The 19,480-nt window shown below is 66.1% G+C and overlaps 1 protein-coding gene across 2 annotated transcripts in view; it reads left to right on the top strand.

The window, feature by feature from the left end:
• Nucleotides 1-17,921, top strand: part of NOTCH1 (notch receptor 1) — a 44,250-nt gene extending 26,329 nt beyond the window's left edge. For both annotated transcript variants that reach the window (XM_023243001.2, XM_045043239.1), the window contains 21 exons: nt 670-815; nt 1,031-1,144; nt 2,808-2,927; nt 3,229-3,381; nt 3,944-4,172; nt 4,793-4,994; nt 5,616-5,769; nt 5,879-6,063; nt 6,581-6,713; nt 7,042-7,299; nt 7,373-7,485; nt 7,994-8,565; nt 8,798-9,226; nt 9,745-9,893; nt 10,629-10,845; nt 11,014-11,101; nt 11,199-11,364; nt 11,879-12,174; nt 13,249-13,396; nt 13,483-13,580; nt 14,721-17,921. In XM_023243001.2, coding sequence (XP_023098769.2) covers nt 670-815; nt 1,031-1,144; nt 2,808-2,927; nt 3,229-3,381; nt 3,944-4,172; nt 4,793-4,994; nt 5,616-5,769; nt 5,879-6,063; nt 6,581-6,713; nt 7,042-7,299; nt 7,373-7,485; nt 7,994-8,565; nt 8,798-9,226; nt 9,745-9,893; nt 10,629-10,845; nt 11,014-11,101; nt 11,199-11,364; nt 11,879-12,174; nt 13,249-13,396; nt 13,483-13,580; nt 14,721-16,172 — 5,422 coding nt within the window. In that variant the 3' untranslated portion in view covers nt 16,173-17,921. The remainder of the gene's footprint in view (nt 1-669; nt 816-1,030; nt 1,145-2,807; nt 2,928-3,228; nt 3,382-3,943; nt 4,173-4,792; nt 4,995-5,615; nt 5,770-5,878; nt 6,064-6,580; nt 6,714-7,041; nt 7,300-7,372; nt 7,486-7,993; nt 8,566-8,797; nt 9,227-9,744; nt 9,894-10,628; nt 10,846-11,013; nt 11,102-11,198; nt 11,365-11,878; nt 12,175-13,248; nt 13,397-13,482; nt 13,581-14,720) is intronic.
• Nucleotides 17,922-19,480: the final 1,559 nt, after the last annotated feature.

Here is a 19,480-nt window from a genome sequence, read left to right as displayed (position 1 = left end):
GCCCAGAGCACAGGAGCCCATGCCCCCCCCACACCTTGTCCCGTGCGTCTCAACCCGTGCGGGTTGTTCTAAGGTTAGGCTTGTTAGCAAACCACTGGCCTAGCGAGCGAAGCCCTTTTCTGACTTCCGGGAGCCGTTCTAGCCAATCTCCGTCCCGAGGAGAGGGTCTTGGGAAACCGGGTATGTGGCTGGTCGGTCAGAAGTACAGGTGACAGCCCGGCCCCCATGATGGGCGTCTGGCGTGGGTGCTGTGTGTGGGCCCGAGCCCTTCTCCCGGGGCGTCCCTCCCAGGAGCGAGTTGTAGGACACCCGGCTGGCGTGGCCCCCGCACGCGTGGCGTCAGCAGGGCGAGGGTGTGGAGGGGAGGCAGAGCTCATCTGGTTCCTGACACCTGCTCCGCACCCAGCGCTGGCCGCGTGGATGGGGCTGTTGATGCGGGCGGGGACCCCGTACTCTGTGTCCAAGGCCACGTGGTGGGTGAGTGGCAGGTGGCCTTCTGACGACTGCCTGGATGTGGCACGGCCACACCCATGCTGCCCTCTTGGGCGGGGTGGGGGCTGGGGTCCCCCCGCGAAAGGACTCTCGGGTGGGGGTGCCCCCCCCCTCGTGCCATGAGGCCTGGGGACGGGAGCTTGGGCGCACTGAATGGCGCCACGGTCACCCCTGCAGGTACACGTGTGACTGTGACCCCGGGTGGAGCGGGGCTCACTGCGACATCAACACCAACGAGTGTGAGTCCAACCCCTGCGCCAACGGGGGCGCCTGTAGAGACATGACCAGCGGCTACGTGTGCACCTGCCGCGAGGGCTTCAGTGGTGAGTGGGGCCGGGCAGGGGTGCTGGCGCAGAGCGGGCCCTTGGGGGGCGGTGGGACCGCGGCGCCTCGCTCCTCTCTCCCGCCACAGGCACCCGCTGCCCTCAGGGCAGACCCGCCGGGGTAGGCTCGGCGTGGGGCTCTCCCTCCACCCTAGGGGGCCCCTTCAGAACCTCTGGGGTGATGGGCGCACTCACCACCGGCCCTCTGTCTCCAGGGCCCAATTGCCAAACCAACATCAACGAGTGTGCGTCTAACCCGTGCCTGAACCAGGGCTCGTGCATCGATGATGTGGCCGGCTACACGTGCAACTGCCCCCTGCCCTACACAGGTGAGGGCAGGGCCCGTGGGTGCGGGCCTGCTTGGCACAGTGCGTGCCTGATGGCTTTCCTGGGGCCGGCCGGGCCTCCTGACTCAGTAGGTACACCCAGAGTTCCGCTCGCCACGTGGAGGCTGAGGGCTGGCCACGTTCGGGCCTCATTCCGCAAGTTTCGTTGCCAAAGTCACACACGACTATATAGGACACCGCACAGCGATCTTAATACGAGCGTGTCCCAAGTACTTGGTTTGGCCAGCCTGCCTGGGAGGGGAGGAGATGGGGTGCTCCACAGCAGAGCCACGAGCTAGGCCTGGGCTGCTGGCCTCCACGGCCCAGCGTCCACACTGCGTGGGCCCCTGGGGGCCGGACTGCCCCCCCCCCCAACCTTGCTGGCCGGGCTTGAGGGATTCCTTTGACGGCGGGCCCTCTTTGTGTCGGGGAAACAAGGAGCCCTCTGTTAGCGCCGAGCAGAGGCGGGAGGCGTTTCCCTGGGCGTCCCAGTGTCTGCCGTTGGCCCGGCCAACGGGATCGCAGGAAATGGTCCCCTCCGTGGAAGAGATTTGCAAAGTGTTAAAAAACAAAAGTCCACAACCACTACTGCCGCTGGGTCCCACTGGGAGTGGGCCGAGGGCGCTGCCGCTGGGGACAGCTTTGGGCCTCCCTGCTGACGAGCCTGGAGGTCCCGAGAGAGCCCTGTCCCACCAGGCTGGGGGGTGGGGGGGGGGGTGGGGAGGAGGGGGCCTGTCTCCATGCTGGTGGCTCCCACCACACGAGGCAGCCTGTGGCCAGAGCTGGGGACCTGGATTTTCTCTCCTGCATTGGTGAGGCAGCTTGTGGCCGGTAGCCACCCAGGGGCCCCTTGCCTGGGACGCACGAGTCCCTTGCAGACACAGCATCGGAGGCTGGCGGGCCTGGTGGGGAGGAGCCGGCCCTGTGCTGACCTGCTTCCCGTCTGCCCACTTCCTGCTTCCCTCTGCACAATTGTCGGAAACTCTGGCGAATTTCCTGCCTGCCTAGGTCACCGTGGAAACAGATAGAAAGAAAGGCCTTGGAAACTCGCACCAGCAGGCCAGGGAGATAATGGGCTACGGGGAAGATAGTGCTTCCTTTCTTCCCCGGGAATCAGCCCCCACGGCCGTAAACAGGAAGGCTGTCCGCTGGGTTTCCATGGAGGAAAGTCGCCCCAGTGTGACCCGCTTCTGGCGAGACTCCCTTCCCTGTGCCGGGGTCCTGTACCGCAGGTGCTCCCTGACGGGGAGGGGTGCTCGGGGCCGGGGCTCCTCCCCTGCTGTCCGGCCTCTGCTCGGTGGCCTCCGTGACCGGCCGCGGGCTGCCTGTGGCCCCAGAGCCCTTGGGAGGAGCTCTAAGGCCTCCAGGAGACCAGGAGAGGGCGTGAGGCCGGGAGCAGGCACTCCCGAGGGGTTGAGGCCCAGGCCGTGTCCCGCGGGGACAGTTTTGGAGCCAAGTATCCCCCCGGTTTGGGTTCTCACTCCGCCAGGAGCTCGCCCATGGTCCCAAGGGCAACACCACCCCCCGCCCCCCTTCCTGCCCCATGGGGCTGTCAGAGGACTCTGGCGGCTCAGGGGCCATCAGGGCCTCCGTCGGGAGATGCCATGGGGCATTGGTCCTCTGGGCCAGGCCCCCTGGGTCTCAACGCTGTTCCCCTTGCCCTCAGGAGCCACGTGTGAGGTGGTGCTGGCCCCGTGCGCCCCCGGCCCCTGCAGGAACGGTGGCGAGTGCCGGGAGTCCGAGGACTTCGAGAGCTTCTCGTGCGTCTGTCCTGCAGGCTGGCAAGGTGCGGCCTCCTGGCCTTGCAGCCCTGCCTGGGTTCGCTCCCCTGGGGCGGGAGGTCTGGGGGGCTCCCCATCTCTGCAGGCTGCAGAGCCACCTGTAGGGGCTCTGGAAGCAGAGATGGGCCTGGCAGGGCCCTTCCCATCCCCAGTTTCTGTCTGCTTGGCCCCAAACTGGGAGATCGCAAGTCGGAGAGCCCCCTTCCTTCCTGGGGTGTCCCCAGGGGACGGTCCCGGGGCAGAGAAGGCTGCCGGAGAGGCCTGGAGGGCGGGGGCTGAACTGCCGGCCCCCTCCTCCTCCCCCAGGACAGACGTGCGAGGTCGACATCAACGAGTGTGTTAAGAACCCGTGCCGCCACGGCGCCTCCTGCCAGAACACCAACGGCGGCTACCGTTGTCGCTGCCGCGCCGGCTACACGGGGCACAACTGCGAGACGGACGTGGATGACTGCCGACCCAGTGAGTGGCGGGGCCCGCTCGGCCACCTGTTAACCCACGTGGACCTGCGGTTTTCTGGGCAGGCGCGGGGCAGGGAGCGGGCTGGCACCAGGCGGGAGGACCCACGACGCAGTGCCCGGGGACGTGCCCAGGGCACTGGGCTCAATTAGAAGAAGTGCTGGGGGGCGCGGGGGGAGGGGGCTGCTTGCAGATCTGTGGGCCTCGCGTGGACCAGGGGCAGTTCTGGGTGGTTCCAGAAGCCTCCCGAGCCACCGCCCCTCCCCGCGGGCTGGGGTAGCTCCTCCCATCGTGCAGCCTTATTGGTCCTTGCCATGACCCAGCAGGGAGCAGGGCTCTCCGCCCCCCCCCCCCCCCCGACCCCGGGTCGTAGGACACTGAGGCTCAGACAGGTGTCCCCAAGCGGGCAGGGGACACGATGGCACCAACCTCGTCGGCCTGACTGTTGAGCTTATACATTCTGCCCCTGCCCTGGGGCCCAGGAGTGGGGGGCCGTGGGCCCCCAGCTTCAGGGGGACGCCGCAGCCCACCCTCAGGCCTGCCTTCTGTTCCCCCCCCCCCCCAGACCCGTGCCACAACGGTGGCTCCTGCACGGACGGCGTTAACACGGCTTTCTGCGACTGCCTGCCTGGCTTCCGGGGGGCTTTCTGCGAGGAGGACATCAACGAGTGCGCCAGCAACCCCTGCCACCACGGAGCCAACTGCACCGACTGCGTGGACAGCTACACCTGCACCTGCCCCACGGGCTTCAGCGGCATCCACTGCGAGAACAACACGCCCGACTGCACAGAGAGGCAAGGGCGCCGCACAGGGCAGCAGGCCGCGGGGGCCGGGCACGGCACCTGGCGGCCAGGCGCACCCAGCGGGTGTCCACCTGGCCGGCTCTCCCCACCCACCGCGGCAGACGTCGTGTTCTAAACGAGCCTTCGTCTGCCGACCAGTGTGAGACCCGGGAGCCCGGGTGGTTTCTCCTGGACAACTGGTGTGCCCCCTTCTGTCAGCCGCAACTCTGTGGCCCGTCTCGTTTCGCTTTTTCCCTTGGCCGCCGGGAAGCTCAGCGCTCAGCGTTCTCGCACCCTCCAACACGCTCATCTACGTTGTCCGTGCAGATTCTGGCTCCTTCCTCGTTTTTACGTTAACTACCACACACCCGTGTGTTTAAAGCTCTTCCCGGCGTGACTCGTAAAGGAGGCAGAGGAAGCGGGCGTGAGGTGCCGTGAGAGCCTGCGGTCGGTCCCCGGCCCCGTGCTGGGGCCTCCCGGGGCTTCCGTGGGCCTCCCTGAGGTCATCCGGGCTGCTCGCCACCTGTTGTAGCTGTCGGGCCCCTTCCGCCGCAGTCTGAGTCCGGGGAAGCTTCTCGGGCAGGGCCGCACGCCCCCCTCACCCTTCTCCCCTGCTGCTTGCTCGCCTCCAGCTCCTGTTTCAACGGCGGCACCTGCGTGGACGGCATCAGCTCCTTCACCTGTCTCTGTCCGCCTGGCTTCACGGGCAGCTACTGCCAGCACGACGTCAACGAGTGTGATTCTCGGCCCTGCCTGCACGGCGGCACCTGCCAGGACAGCTACGGGACCTACAAGTGCACCTGCCCACAGGGCTACACGGGCCTCAACTGCCAGGTGAGCGACGGGCCGCAGGGGCGCCCGCGGCGCGTCGTCACGGCCGCCCCGCCCGGCCTCCCCGCGCCGCTGGTGGACCGGTGCGGCGAGAGCCGGGCCGGGAGGGCGGGGGTGGCCTTGGTCGCGCGGCTCCTGGGACCCGGACGGCCGGCCCGAGGCCACGTGCCACCTAGGGAATCGGGTGGGGAACGGGGCCGCGCTCAGCGCGGGAGCGAGGGTTTACGAAGCAAGAGTAAGAAAGAAGCGGGGCAGGAACGTAGCTGAAAGCCAGCGTCTTTCTGGAAAACACGGAAAAGTCCCGAAGCCTCGTCGTTGTTAAAGAGTCTCCCGTGAGATGTGATAGAAGGCTTCCGACAGAGTAGCTTGCTTACGGAGAGGAATCTTTCGACGACGGGCTGCTGGGGTCCGGGATTTGCCGAGGCCCCGAGCACGAGAGCCCCAGCCCCAGGCCGCTCCCGATGGCGGGGGTGGGGGGGGTGGCGGCCCAGGGGCCTCAAGTTCCCGTGTCTGTAGGATGGGCTCACGAGCCCGCGTGGGCGCGAGGTTCTGCGTGTTCCGCACGGCCTTGCGGGGTCGGCCCCGGGAGGGAGCGTAAACACAGGCGACCCCCGCTGTCCCCAGAACCTCGTGCGCTGGTGCGACTCCTCACCGTGTAAGAACGGCGGCAAGTGTTGGCAGACCAACACCCTGTACCGCTGCGAGTGCCACAGCGGCTGGACCGGCCTCTACTGCGACGTGCCCAACGTGTCCTGCGAGGTGGCCGCACGGCGCCGAGGTAACCCCGCGGCCCGGCCCGGCCCAGGGTTCCCCGGCGCCCCCCGGGTGTCCACCCCCTGACGCCAGGAGGTCTGAGGCCCCCTCCCTCTGCTTCCCCCGCCCCCCAGACATCAATGTCACCCACCTGTGCCGGAACGGGGGGCTCTGCATGGACGCGGGCAACACGCATCACTGTCGCTGCCAGGCCGGCTACACGGGCAGCTACTGTGAGGACCAGGTGGACGAGTGCTCGCCCAGCCCCTGCCAGAATGGGGCCACCTGCACCGACTACCCTGGCGGCTACTCCTGCGAGGTGGGGACCCGTCCCGGGGGCAAGGGGTGCCGGCTGTGAGTGACATTGTGTGGCAGGCCCCGGGCCGCGAGCAGGCCCCGTGGGGAGGACTAAACCCGACTTCACGCAGTCCCAGTAAGGGAGGGCGGTGATAATCAGGGAAGACTGCCTGGTGGAGGCGTCCCGTGGCGGGGAGAGCCGGGAAAAAGAATACCCGGGAATATGGGATGGGGTTTCCATCTGGGTCCCCTCCCCCAGAGCTCTGTCTCCGGGCTCAGCTGACACCTGCCCCGGGGCCTCCACCTCATGGCCACAGGACACGTTCTGGCCTGAGCTCTGGGCAGTGACTCTCAGCTTATCAGAGTCGGCTGGGCAAGGGTCTCCCTCTGGGCCGACCGGGTGTGAGGGACTCAAGCCTTCACGGATCAAGAGAGTGGCCTGTGGTGTGGCCCCGTCAGCCTGCACAGCGGGTAGAGGGCCACATCTCAGCCGCCCACCAAGCCACAGGCCCCCACCCCTCGTTTGTCTCCCTGCACAGTGCGTGGCCGGGTACCACGGGGTGAACTGCTCTGAGGAGATCAACGAGTGTCTGTCCCACCCATGCCAAAATGGGGGCACCTGCATCGACCTCATCAACACCTACAAGTGTTCCTGTCCCCGGGGCACACAGGGTAAGGAACAGCCACGCCCCAGGGCTGGGTCCCAGGGGAAAGTGGGCAGGCCGGGCCCTGGCCGGAAGCACCCTAGGCCCAGCGCAAGCTTCCGCTCTGCCTTGTGGGGGCAGAAGGCAGGTGCAGGGCTGACCGAGCGAGGGTGGGGGCCCAGCCGGGCTGCTGGCACGGGGCCGCGAGTCCGGGGTGCGGCCCTGTCGCCAGCGTCCTCTCTCCTGAGCGTCTGTGTGGTCCCATCCTGACCGTTTGCCGAGGGGAGCGCCCCGAGGAGGGAGCCGGGCCGGCCCGTGGCCGGCTCAGGCCCCCGACGGCGTCCGCACTTCTGCAGGTGTGCACTGTGAGGTCAACGTGGACGACTGCAGTCCCCTCATCGACCCCGTCTCCCGGGGCCCCAAGTGCTTTAACAACGGCACCTGCGTGGACCAGGTGGGCGGCTACAGCTGCACCTGCCCACCCGGCTTCGTGGGCGAGCGCTGTGAGGGAGACGTGAACGAGTGCCTGTCCAACCCCTGTGACGCCCGTGGCACCCAGAACTGCGTGCAGCGCGTCAACGACTTCTACTGCGAGTGCCGTGCGGGCCATACTGGTGGGTGCCGCGGCAAGGTGGGGCGGAGGCCGCGGGGGCCGGGCAGGCCCCTCACGCCTGCTCTCGTCCCCAGGACGCCGCTGTGAGTCGGTCATCAACGGCTGTAAGGGCAGGCCCTGCCAGAACGGGGGCACCTGCGCCGTGGCCTCCAACACTGCCCGCGGGTTCATCTGCAAGTGCCCGGCGGTAGGTGCAGCCGTGGGGGCTCCTTGGTCCGCGGGTGGCGGGAGGGCACCCCCTCGATGCCTCCACACACCATGCTCCAGAGGGCGGGGCTTGGTTGGAGCCGGGCTTAGCCTCCCTCGTTACTGATAGGGAGCGTTTTCAGAGTGTCAGCTTTACAGAAAGACTGTGCAGGGACTGGCCACGCCCCTTCGCACCCACCCAACTTCCTGTTTTAGCACCTTGACCTCTCCTGGTAGGGGTTACCGCGGGGGAGCCAACACCGGGAGGAGCCGGAGATGAACCTTCGGGTCGCTCCTGGCGCGGGCATGCTTTGGGCTCTGACATGCGGTGTCACCCCCGCCAGTGCGGAGCCCCGCTGGGTTCCTCAGCGCCCCGCGCATCCTCTCCCCTCCCGGGACGAGTTGTCGTGGGCCCTCTCCCAGGCGAGGGGGGCGCGGAGAGGCAGCGGCGTCGCCGGGCCGGGCAGGGGCCCCCCCTGACGCGTGCCCGCGGCTGCCTGTCCCCGCAGGGCTTCGAGGGCGCCACCTGCGAGAACGACGCGCGCGCCTGCGGGAGCCTGCGCTGCCTCAACGGCGGCACGTGCATCTCGGGCCCGCGCAGCCCCACCTGCCTATGCCTGGGCCCCTTCACGGGCCCCGAGTGCCAGTTCCCGGCCGGCAGCCCCTGCGTGGGCGGCAACCCCTGCTACAACCAGGGCAGCTGCGAGCCGGTGCCCGAGAGCCCCTTCTACCGCTGCCTGTGCCCGGCCAAGTTCAACGGGCTCCTGTGCCACATCCTGGACTACAGCTTCGGGGGCGGCCTGGGCGTCGACATCCCCCCGCCGCAGATCGAGGAGGCGTGCGAGCTGCCCGAGTGCCGCGAGGAGGCGGGCAACAAGGTGTGCAGCCTGGGCTGCAACAACCACGCGTGCGGCTGGGACGGCGGCGACTGCTCCCTCAACTTCAACGACCCCTGGCAGAACTGCTCGCAGTCGCTGCAGTGCTGGAAGTACTTCAGCGACGGCCGCTGCGACAGCCAGTGCAACTCGGCCGGCTGCCTATTCGACGGCTTCGACTGCCAGCGCGCGGACGGCCAGTGCAAGTGAGGCAGCGTGGGGGGCGGGGCGCCCGGGGGGAGGGGCCTGGGGCGTGGGCGGGACTCAGGCAGGGCGCCGGAGGGGGGCAGCGGGGGGGCGGGGTTCAGGCGGGACGTGGGGGGGGGGCAGGTAGGGAGGGGGGGGGGGGCCAGGCAGGGAGCCGGGGGGCGGGAGGCCCGGCCAGGGTCGCGTGGGCGGGGCCCGGCGGCCGCTGCCTGAGCGCCCCTGCGCCTGCAGCCCCCTGTACGACCAGTACTGCAAGGACCACTTCGGTGACGGGCACTGCGACCAGGGCTGCAACAGCGCGGAGTGCGAGTGGGACGGGCTGGACTGCGCGGAGCACGTGCCCGAGCGGCTGGCGGCCGGCGCGCTGGTGCTGGTGGTGCTGACGCCGCCCGCGCAGCTGCGCAACAACTCCCTGCACTTCCTGCGGGAGCTCAGCCGCCTGCTGCACACCAACGTGGTCTTCAAGCGCGACGCGCACGGCCAGCCCATGGTCTTCCCCTACTACGGCCGCGAGGAGGAGCTGCGCAAACACCCCATCAAGCGCGCCGTGGACGGCTGGGCCGCGCCCGGGGCCCTGCTCGACCGGGTGGAGGCCGCCCTGCTCCCGGGCGGCGGGGCCAGCCGCCGGCGCCGGGAGCTGGACCCCATGGACATCCGCGGGTGAGTGCGCCGCCTCCCGGCCTGCGCGTGAAGGAGACCGAGGGTCCCGCGAGTCCAGGACTGATAGGGCCCCGCGCAGGCGGCGTTCTTGCCGGAGCTGCTGACCCCCCCCCCCCCCCCGCAGCCGGCGTTCCAGCGCTGGGGTCAGCTCCCAGAGGGGAACCAGACCCCTGAGGCCTCTGTCCTTCTGAGATGGGGGAGAGGGTGCTTGTGGCTCCCAAGGGGACAGTGGAGGGTTGCAGGGCCAGGTGGGAGGGTGCTTTGAGGGGTGTCTGGGGAGCACCTGCCGTGGGCTGGGCTTGCTGGGCTGGAGACAGAGCACACTGCCCCACACACACACCCCACCCCCCACCCCCCAGGTCATTCTGTACAGACCTGGCTCCCTGCAACCCCAGACCGCCCTCCCATTCTGGGAGCACCTCCCCCCTTCGGGACCACGCCTGAGCCAGAGGGGTAAACTGGGCGGCTGCAGGGCATACACCTGCGGTCTGAGCCCCCTGAGCTGCGTGTCCCCCCAGATCCATCGTCTACCTGGAGATTGACAACCGGCAGTGTGTCCAGTCGTCCTCACAATGCTTCCAGAGCGCCACAGACGTGGCCGCCTTCCTGGGCGCCCTCGCCTCACTGGGCAGCCTCAACATCCCCTACAAGATCGAGGCCGTGCAGAGTGAGTGGCCCACCCCAGCCGTGCTCCCTTGGGGACAGTTTGCTGGCTTCTAGGAAGAGCCTACCGGGGACGGGTCAAGTCTCCTAGTCCCCCCTCCAAAAACGTTCTTGTTCTTTGTGCCATTTGCCGCCTGTGGGTGTGTGTGTGTGTGTGTGTGTGTGTGTGTGTGTGTGTGTCATGCCATCCAGAGCTAGGGAACCACTTTTTCTGGGACTTTCTGCCTGGTGTGCCCTCCCTCCCCGTAATGACAGCTGGCGGTGTGGCTGGCCCAGGGGGACGGACAGACACATCTGCCGGAAAGTAGGAGCCCGTTCCTCCCCCCTCTCATCCCCCTGATTTTTCTCTGTTGGGTATTATTTCAAAATCATTACAGCTTTTTAAAAAAGAGGGAGAGAGAGAAGAATTGATCGGTGTCATGTGAAGTGTTGAAGTTTGTATCTTGAAAATCCTCCTAAATCCTTTGTCTTAACAGCTTCATGCGAGTGCAGTGATTTGAAGTTGGCTAATCCTCCCTTAAAGGAGAAAAAAGTAAAAGCCGTCTCCAGATAGTCGGCTGGTGCAGGAGAGAATTTAGCGATAGTTTGCAATTCTGATTAATCGCGTAGAAAATGACCTTATTTTGGGGGGCGGGTTGGAGGAGGGTGGGTGAGGAGGCGCCCAGCTGTGGAGCCAGTCCGCTGCCCCCCGGCTGCCGGCCTGCCGCGTAGCCGCCGCCTGATGTCCCGGCGCCCGCAGGTGAGACCGTGGAGCCGCCCCCACCCCCGCAGCTGCACTTCATGTACGTGGCCGTGGCCGCCTTCGTGCTCCTCTTCTTTGTGGGCTGCGGGGTGCTGCTGTCCCGCAAGCGCCGGCGGCAGCATGGACAGCTCTGGTTCCCGGAGGGCTTCAAGGTGTCAGAGGCCAGCAAGAAGAAACGGCGGGAGCCCCTCGGCGAGGACTCCGTGGGCCTCAAGTTAGTGGATGCCGCTGCGGCCCGTGGGGGGCGTGGGGGAGACGGGAGCCGGCCCCTGCGCGCCCACGGGCCTCGCCTTGCGCGGTCCGAGGGTGTCGGGCGGCCACCCGAGCCGTGGCCTCGGGGGGAGCCCCGCTCAGCGTCGCTTTCCCGACCCCTTGTCCCCAGGCCCCTGAAGAACGCGTCGGATGGTGCTCTCATGGACGACAGCCAGCACGAGTGGGGTGACGAGGATCTGGAGGCCAAGAAGTTCCGGGTGAGTCGGGTGGGCTCCAGGGCCTCCCCGGGCGGCCCCAGCCTGCCCCGGGCCCCAACCCCGCCGTGACAGGGCCCTCTGCTCACCTCTTCCTCAGTTCGAGGAGCCAGTGGTTCTCCCCGACCTGGATGACCAGGCAGATCACCGGCAGTGGACCCAGCAGCACCTGGACGCTGCCGACCTGCGTGTGTCCGCCATGGCCCCCACGCCACCCCAGGGTGAGGCCGACGCCGACAGCATGGATGTGAACGTCCGAGGGCCGGGTAGGTGCACAGCCGGCCGCCCGCACCGCCCCCCCCCCCCAGAGGCTCTAGGGGTCCCCCTTGTCCAGCCGCCTGCCTGGGGTCAGTATTCTGGAAGCTGAGCACGGGGGCAAGGTGTGCTCTCTCCTTGGAGCGGGACAAGACGTCCCAGGAGACGCTGTGTCCTTAGCTGGCTTTGTCCTGGGGGTGGCTGTCTGCCCGCCAAGTTAATTTCTTGTCTCGAAGGGCCCAAGCTGTGGGTTTCCCAACCACGCGACTCTTACGTCGCTTGTTTTCGGGTGGGTTATTGCTGAAGGTCCCGGGCGGGTCAGGAGGCCAAGCTGCAGGGTCCTCATTGCCTCCGGCCAGTTGGCGGCTGAACCTGGCTCTGCCCCTTGGGAAGCTCAGGTTGATTGTGGTGGCTCCGGGCGGCACGGCCGTGGGTGCCCAGCCCCGCGGGGCCGGCAGCACCGCCCTGGGGCCGCTGCCGGGGGCCAGCCTTCCTGACGGAGCGCTTGTCCCTGCCTTCACACAGACGGCTTCACGCCCCTCATGATCGCCTCCTGCAGCGGAGGGGGTCTGGAGACGGGCAACAGCGAGGAGGAGGAGGACGCACCCGCCGTCATCTCCGACTTCATCTATCAGGGCGCCAGTCTGCACAACCAGACCGACCGCACTGGCGAGACCGCCCTGCACCTGGCTGCCCGCTACTCGCGCTCCGACGCGGCCAAGCGCCTGCTGGAAGCCAGCGCCGACGCCAACATCCAGGACAACATGGGACGCACCCCGCTGCACGCAGCCGTGTCTGCCGACGCGCAGGGCGTCTTCCAGGTGGGCAGCTGTGGCCACGCGAGCCCTTCTGTCAGCCCGTGGCCTGCCTTCCTCCCTCCCGGTCAGGGCTGTCGGCCGGGCTCACGGAGCCCCAGAACCCCGATACCAAGTGTAACCTCGGCGGGGTTCGTGCTGAACGGGCGCTCTGAGTCGCGCACTCGCGGGGGAGGCGGGCCACCAGGAGGTGGCAGAGCTTCCTCACCCCCACCCCAGACAGGCTCCTGGTCCCGCTGTGGCGGCCCGTCACGGCCTCCCGCCTCCCGATCAGCCTTGGCTGGAGGCGTAGCTGGCGGCGGCAATGAAAAGAAGGGTTTAGGGGCTGCGGCTTGCTGCTGGGAGCCCGGGGCAAGGGTGGGTCCGGGGAATTGGACGTCTGGGTTTTTGGGGAGCATCCCCACGCAGGCTCCTTTTGCAAGCCTCCAACTGGTCCCCCTGCCGCACGTCCGCGGGCTCTGAGCAGCCGTGCCCTCAACAGACAGGCAAGATGGGGCATAAACTGGGCGGGGGGGGGGGGAGGGGGTCATCACAGAGCTGTAATTTAGGGAGTTTTTAGCACGTTATCTTGCTGCAGTGAGGCTAGTGAGCGAGGAGAGGAGCATTGAAGCGAGTCCCCTGGAGCAGGCTCTGTTTGCTCCCACGGGCTTGGTGGCATAGAGATGCGTGAATTCCCATGGGCATCTCGTGGGCGTGAGGCCAGCCCTTTTCGCCCACCAGTGGGCAGGGACTGTCCTTCTCGCCTGTGGCCCTGGGCACAGCGGCACGTGAGGGAGGGCCTGCCCCTCTTCTGTGTGTCTGCAGGGACATGGCGGGTCTCAGCGGTCTGAGTCCGCGACTCAGACGTGGTTCTGCCCGCTGTGGCTGGGCGGGGACTTCACCCCTGTGGGTCCTGGGTGGTGGTGGCAGGATTAGATGAGCACGTCGGCCCCTGGCTCCTCCAGCGGTGGCCGGCGGAGCTCCGCCCTTCCTGCTCCCCCCCCCCCCCCCGCCCTGGTCCGGGCTGGTCCAAGAGGGGGCTTTGTCGCCGGCGGCCCTCGACGCCCGTTTGCCAAGCCTGCCCCCTCCTCTGTGGCGTAGATCCTGATCCGGAACCGAGCCACGGACCTGGACGCGCGCATGCACGATGGCACGACGCCGCTGATCCTGGCCGCCCGCCTGGCGGTGGAGGGCATGCTGGAAGATCTCGTCAACTCGCATGCCGACGTCAACGCCGTGGACGACCTGGGTGAGCCGGGCCGCGCCGTCCAGCCCGCGGAGGGTGGGCCCGGTGCCGCCTGGCCCGCCCCAACCTCCTCTCTGCCCCGCCCGCAGGCAAGTCCGCGCTGCACTGGGCCGCCGCCGTGAACAACGTGGAGGCCGCCGTCGTGCTCCTGAAGAACGGGGCCAACAAGGACATGCAAAACAACAAGGTGGGCTCGCGGGCCGGCGGCACGGGGCCCGGGCGAGGCTGGCGGGTCCCTTCACCCGGCGCCACCCCTTTCTGGCCACGGGACCACCGAGCCGTGGGCACAGACTCCAGACGTGGGCCGTCCCGGCGAGGGCCCCCGAGCTTGTGCGTGGGTGGCACCAGCTCTTTTCCCTCGTTCACAACGTTTGCCAACACCTCCCGAGCGAGCGCGTGCGTCTCAGCTCAGTAAAGGGTGCGACCGCAGCTGTCCCGTGTCCCCACGACCCGCGCCGCACTTTCTGTCCCCGGCCGTCACCGGGCGGGTGGTGCACGTACAGCACTGTCGCTGGTGGTGCGGGGGCGTGGCACATGGCGAGGTCCCCGGTTAAGCGTGAGCGGCCACTTGCCTGCACACGGAACTTGCCCGTTACTGCTGTGGTCTGTCCCCGAAGCGAGGGAAACGCTTTGCTCCCCGGCTCCTTGGAGGCCGAGCCCTGTCCACGTCTCCCTGACCCCACCTGGGTCTCCCTCCTTCCTTCCTGGGGGACACAGCAGCTGTTGGGACCCGGGCACCCCTGAGTCCCCTGCGGGCCAGGCTTTGTTGCCTCCTCCCACTGAGGAGACTGAGCCTCAGAGATGCGGCGGCCGCCGGAAGGGCATCGGGCCGTGGCCAAAGCCTTGTGTGAGCCAGAGAGGCCCCGTGAGGCCACGCGACAGCCTCACTGGGGACGTGTGGCACGCCCACCGTACAGATGAGAACACCGAGACTCGGAAGGAGCCGAGACGTCAGGGTTACTTGGGGACTGTGTGGATGGGGAACCCACCCCGGGGTGCCCAAGGACGCCCCTCAGGGATCCCCAGGTCCCTGAAATTGCTGCACTGTTTGTGGCTACGGCGTCCTGGAGGAGAGAGAGGCCACAGGCGTAGATTTCCAGTGGTGTCTGTGCCCCTCGCAAAGGTAAAGTCCTAGCGATTCAGAATCTAGAACCCGACGGGCTGCCTGGGAGCAGGTCTCAGAAGACGTATTTAGGGCTGTTTCCTCTTTAAGACTTCACGAGGCCATGTCACGGTGCGGTTAAGGGATTAGGGTCGACGTGAACCTCCGTCTCCCGCGGTGGGTCCTCTGGCGACCCCCCCCCACCTCCCCTTTGCCCGTTCCCAGGAGGAGACGCCCCTGTTCCTGGCCGCTCGGGAGGGCAGCTACGAGACCGCCAAGGTGCTGCTGGACCACTTCGCCAACCGGGACATCACGGACCACATGGACCGCCTGCCTCGTGACATCGCGCAGGAGCGCATGCATCACGACATCGTGCGGCTGTTGGACGAGTACGGCCTGGCGCGCAGCCCCCAGCTGCACGGCACGGCCCTGGGTGGCGCGCCCACGCTGTCCCCGCCGCTCTGCTCCCCCGGCAGCTACCTGGGCAACCTCAAGCCCGCCGTGCAGGGCAAGAAGGCCCGCAAGCCCAGCACCAAGGGCCTGGCCTGCGGCGGCAAGGAGGCCAAAGACCTCAAGGCACGCAGGAAGAAGCCCCAGGACGGCAAGGGCTGCCTGCTGGACGGCTCGAGTGTGCTGTCGCCCGTGGACTCCCTCGAGTCGCCGCACGGCTACCTGTCGGACGTGGCCTCGCCGCCGCTCCTGCCTTCTCCGTTCCAGCAGTCCCCGGCCGTGCCCCTCAACCACCTGCCCGGCATGCCTGACGCCCACCTGGGCGTCGGCCACCTGAGCGTGGCCGCCAAGCCCGAGATGGCGGGGCTGGGCGGGGGCGGCCGGCTGGCCTTCGAGGCGGGACCCCCGAGGCTCTCCCACCTGCCCGTGGCCTCCAGCACCAGCACGGTCCTGGGCGCTGGCGGCGGCGTGAATTTCACCGCGGGTGGGGCCGCGGGCTTGAACGGCCAGTGCGAGTGGCTGTCCCGGCTGCAGAACGGCCTGGTGCCCAACCAGTACAACCCGCTGCGGGGGAACGTGGCGCCGGGCACCCTGAGCACGCAGGCCCCGGCCCTCCAGCACAGCATGATGGGCCCGCTGCACGCCGGCCTGTCCACGGCCGCCCTGTCCCAGATGATGAGCTACCAGGCCCTGCCCAGCACGCGCCTGGCCGGCCAGCCTCACTTGGTGCAGACCCAGCAGCTTCCGCAGGTGCAGCCGCCGCAGCAGAACTTACAGATGCAGCCGCCCAACCTGCAGCCCCAGCCGCCCCAGCCGCACCTCGGCGTGGCCTCGGCCGCCGGTGGCCACGTGGGCCGGAGCTTCCTGGGCGGGGAGCCGAGCCAGGCAGACGTGCAGCCGCTGGGCCCCGGCGGCGGCCTGGCCGTGCACACCATCCTGCCGCAGGACAGCCAGGCCCTGCCCGCCACGCTGGCCCCGCCCATGACCACCGCGCAGTTCCTGACCCCGCCCTCGCAGCATAGCTACTCCTCCTCGCCCGCGGACAACACCCCCAGCCACCAGCTGCAGGTGCCTGAGCACCCCTTCCTCACCCCGTCCCCCGAGTCCCCCGACCAGTGGTCCAGCTCGTCACCGCATTCCCACGTCTCTGACTGGTCCGAGGGCATCTCCAGCCCGCCCACCAGCACGCAGTCCCACATCGCCCACATTCCAGAGGCGCTCAAGTAAACAGCCGGCGCCCCAGCGGGACCCTGTGCTTCCTTTCCCAAGCCCCGCTGGGGCGCCTGCGTGCGCTCGGCGGACACCGGGACTGACCAAAGGGGCTTTTTCTTAAGAATCGTGTTTTTATACAAAATAAAAGGACGAGGATTTTAATTTTTTTTTTTTTTTAGTATTTATTTATGTACTTTTATTTTACGAGGAAACACTGCCTTTTTATTTATACGAAATGTTTTCTATGTCTCCAGGTAACAAGTTTTGTCTGTTCCGAGAAAATAAACTAGGTCTCAGTCACGAATTTCCTACTTAGGACATTGTGACGTGTTTGTAAACTACAAACAAAGATTCATGATTTATAAATGCCGCTAATTTATTGACTTTTTTTCTTCTTCTTCAAAACCCAAAAAGAAAGGATGCTGGACAAGGGAGGTTTGGACCAGCATTGTCCAGAAGGGGGTGTGGGGCTGCTGCCGTGGCCCCAGATGCCCCCGCCCCGCGCCCGGCCCCCTCCCACCTGCCCAGGTCCCCTGCCTTGTGAGAAGCTGCATCTCGATCTCGAGGCAAACGACAGGCAAAGCCCCCACCCCTTTGGCGTGTGGATTAAGTTGCATTTAACAGAGGAATGTTGTGAAATGTAAATGCTGGTTTCTATGTTTCGGTGGGGTTTTTTTGTAATGATCGCTTTGAAAACATGCTTTGAAAGATGTGTCCTTGGGGGGCACCAAGAGCACATTTCATGGTACCGATCGTGAATCTTTGTTTCGGGTTCAGTATCACGTAGCTGTTCATTGGTCTTGTGAGTTCCTGTTCCTTCTGGAAGCTCTTCTGCCCCTGGCCTTGATACTTAAGCCTTGCGTAAGCGAGGAGCCCGCTGGCCGTGGGGTACCCGTCTTGGATGCCACGTGGAGGAATCCCACCCTTTTCTGGGGAAAGACACTGCCCGGGCCACCCCAGCAGCTCAGCGCGGACACTTTCTTCCAGGACAAGCGGAAACGGACTAGCAGCACCTGGGGCCCAGACCCCTCACGGCCCCAGATTGACGAGACCCCAGAACAGTCTCTCAAGACTTTGGAGAAACATGGCTGTGTCCGGCCTCAGTTCCCAGAGACAGATCATCCCACGGCCTGGTGTGTGCGGCTGAGGCGGTGCCCTCGGCAAGGGAGGGGGGGCGATCCTGCCTGAGGGCCACCCCCACCCCCGGTCTGGGGGCGGGGGGAACACGTGCCCAGGGAAGGAGCAGACACTTGCGATATCAAGTATAAGCCTGTGGCAAACTAAATGTCTGTAAATACATTTTTAAAGGTGGATTTTGTTTAAAAAATCTGATTGAACAAGTCTGTCCAGGGTGTCCGGGGTCGTGCTGACGGGGACGTCAGAGCGTGGCTGGGCTCACGACCCGGGCCTTGCCACCTGACCCGCGGCTGCCAGGCCCGTAGCTCATGAGAGCAAACCTGGGGAGGGCACCCCGCTGCCCGCCTTGCCCGGCGGGCGTCGGCCTCCTCCAGGCAGCCCCTCCGGCCTCCCCGGGGGCAGTGTTGTGCGTCCCTAGCGGGCATGACCAGACTCGCCCTAGGATGTTGATTCTTGCGGGGTTTGGGAAAAAATAGAGTGTAGTTTACAGCAAAAGGAAACTTTTTAAAAAAGTGATCTACGTGCAAAACTGTAGGTGATGAAAAGGATGTATTTTTTTCTTTCATCTTCTTTTGTTAACCGATTTGCAATAAAAGGAATGCTGACGGTCGTCCGGATTTTGCCAAACCTGGTTGTGGCACTGGCTCGCTTTCTCGGGGATGGGGGGGCAGAGGGCGGGGCCAACCTACTTGGAGGGAGGCGGCAATGCTGCTCCCTCGGACGGCCAGGGACGAAGACCGCCCAGCCCTGGCCCTTGGGGTGCTGGGACTACGCCATGTTCAGAAGTTCAGCAGCTGTCTCTGCACCTGGTCTGGTCCAGGCCCCGTGCAGGGAGCCGGGGACACGAGTGAGCAGGGCACGAGCAGCCCATCTCAGGGGACTCCCAAATCTGGGGTGACGCGGCTGCTGGGGCACCAGGCTGGAGGCGGTCCCTTCTGCCTCGGTTAGGGGGCAGGACACCACTTCGACCCAGGAAGCCCACTACACACAGCAGGTGCACAGGGAGGGGCCCAGAGGCGGAGGTGAGGAATCCAGAGCCCAGCAGGAGGGGGAAGGGAGCCACCCGCCGAAGTGCCCGAGCAGGGACACCACGGGGGTGACACAGGGAGTGGGGAAGGTTCCACGAAGCCGAGGGAGCCCTGCTGAACAGGGATGTCAGACTGGCCCCTGCCGGGCCCCCACACACGGGGCCCCCTCCCCGGCCCTCCGACCTATGCTTTTATCTCCACCGGCCCCACCCCAGCCGGTGGACTGGAGCCAGATTAACAAAGGGAAAGTCTGCTGGGCTCCTTCTGCCTCAAAGTGTCACCCGCCCCCGCGGGCCTGGCCTACCCCAGTACAAGCGTCATCCCCAGATTTCCTCGCCGACTCCGGATGCTTCATTCCAGCCCCCCACCCAGATGGGACGAGGGGTCCCGGCGAAAGGACTGTGGGAAGCGACCCAACTTCTGTGTGCCAAGGAAGCAGACCCAGCCTGAAATGTGCCCAAAGAACTCCCAGCACCCGGAGATGCCGCTCCTAGGCGTACACGCGAAAGAAATTAAAGTTGGCCAAACAAGTCCAGACATGCACATGTTCCCAGCAGCACTGCTCACAGCTGCCGAGAGGTGGGAGCAGCCCGAACGCCGGTCAGCTGATGCGCGGATGAACAAAATATCGATGACACTGTGATGGTTCATGTCACGTGGCACCTTGGCTGGGCCACGTGGCCAAATGCGAGAGGGTTTCTGGACGAGATTAACATTCGAATCAGTGGATGGAATAAAGCAGAGCCGTCCCCAGTGTGGGTGGGCCTCGTCCAATCAGTTGACAGCCCGAACGGAACAAAAAGTTTCAGTGAGAGGGAAGGCCTCCAGCTTCACACTTGACGGGGAACATGGGTCTTTTCTCGCCTTTGCACTTGGACTGAGACATCCCTTCTCCTTGGGTCTCAAGCCTGCTGACTCTCAGACTAGAGGGTAACCGGCCCCTCTCCTGGTTCTCAGGCCTTCAGACTCAGGCTGGAACTCTAGCACAGACCCTCCCGGGCTCCAGCTTGCCGACCACAGATCTGGGGATAATCTTGTGAGCCAGCTCCCCACCATAAACCTCTTTATACATATATGCGCCCCATTGGTTCCGTTTCTCTCGAGGACCCAGACTAATTCCATCCAGTGGGATACGATGTAGCCCTAAAACCCCGTGAA

Source organism: Felis catus, chromosome D4 (genome assembly GCF_018350175.1).
Source record: "Felis catus isolate Fca126 chromosome D4, F.catus_Fca126_mat1.0, whole genome shotgun sequence".
NCBI lineage: Eukaryota > Metazoa > Chordata > Mammalia > Carnivora > Felidae > Felis > Felis catus.
This window is presented reverse-complemented; position numbering and strand designations above follow the sequence as displayed.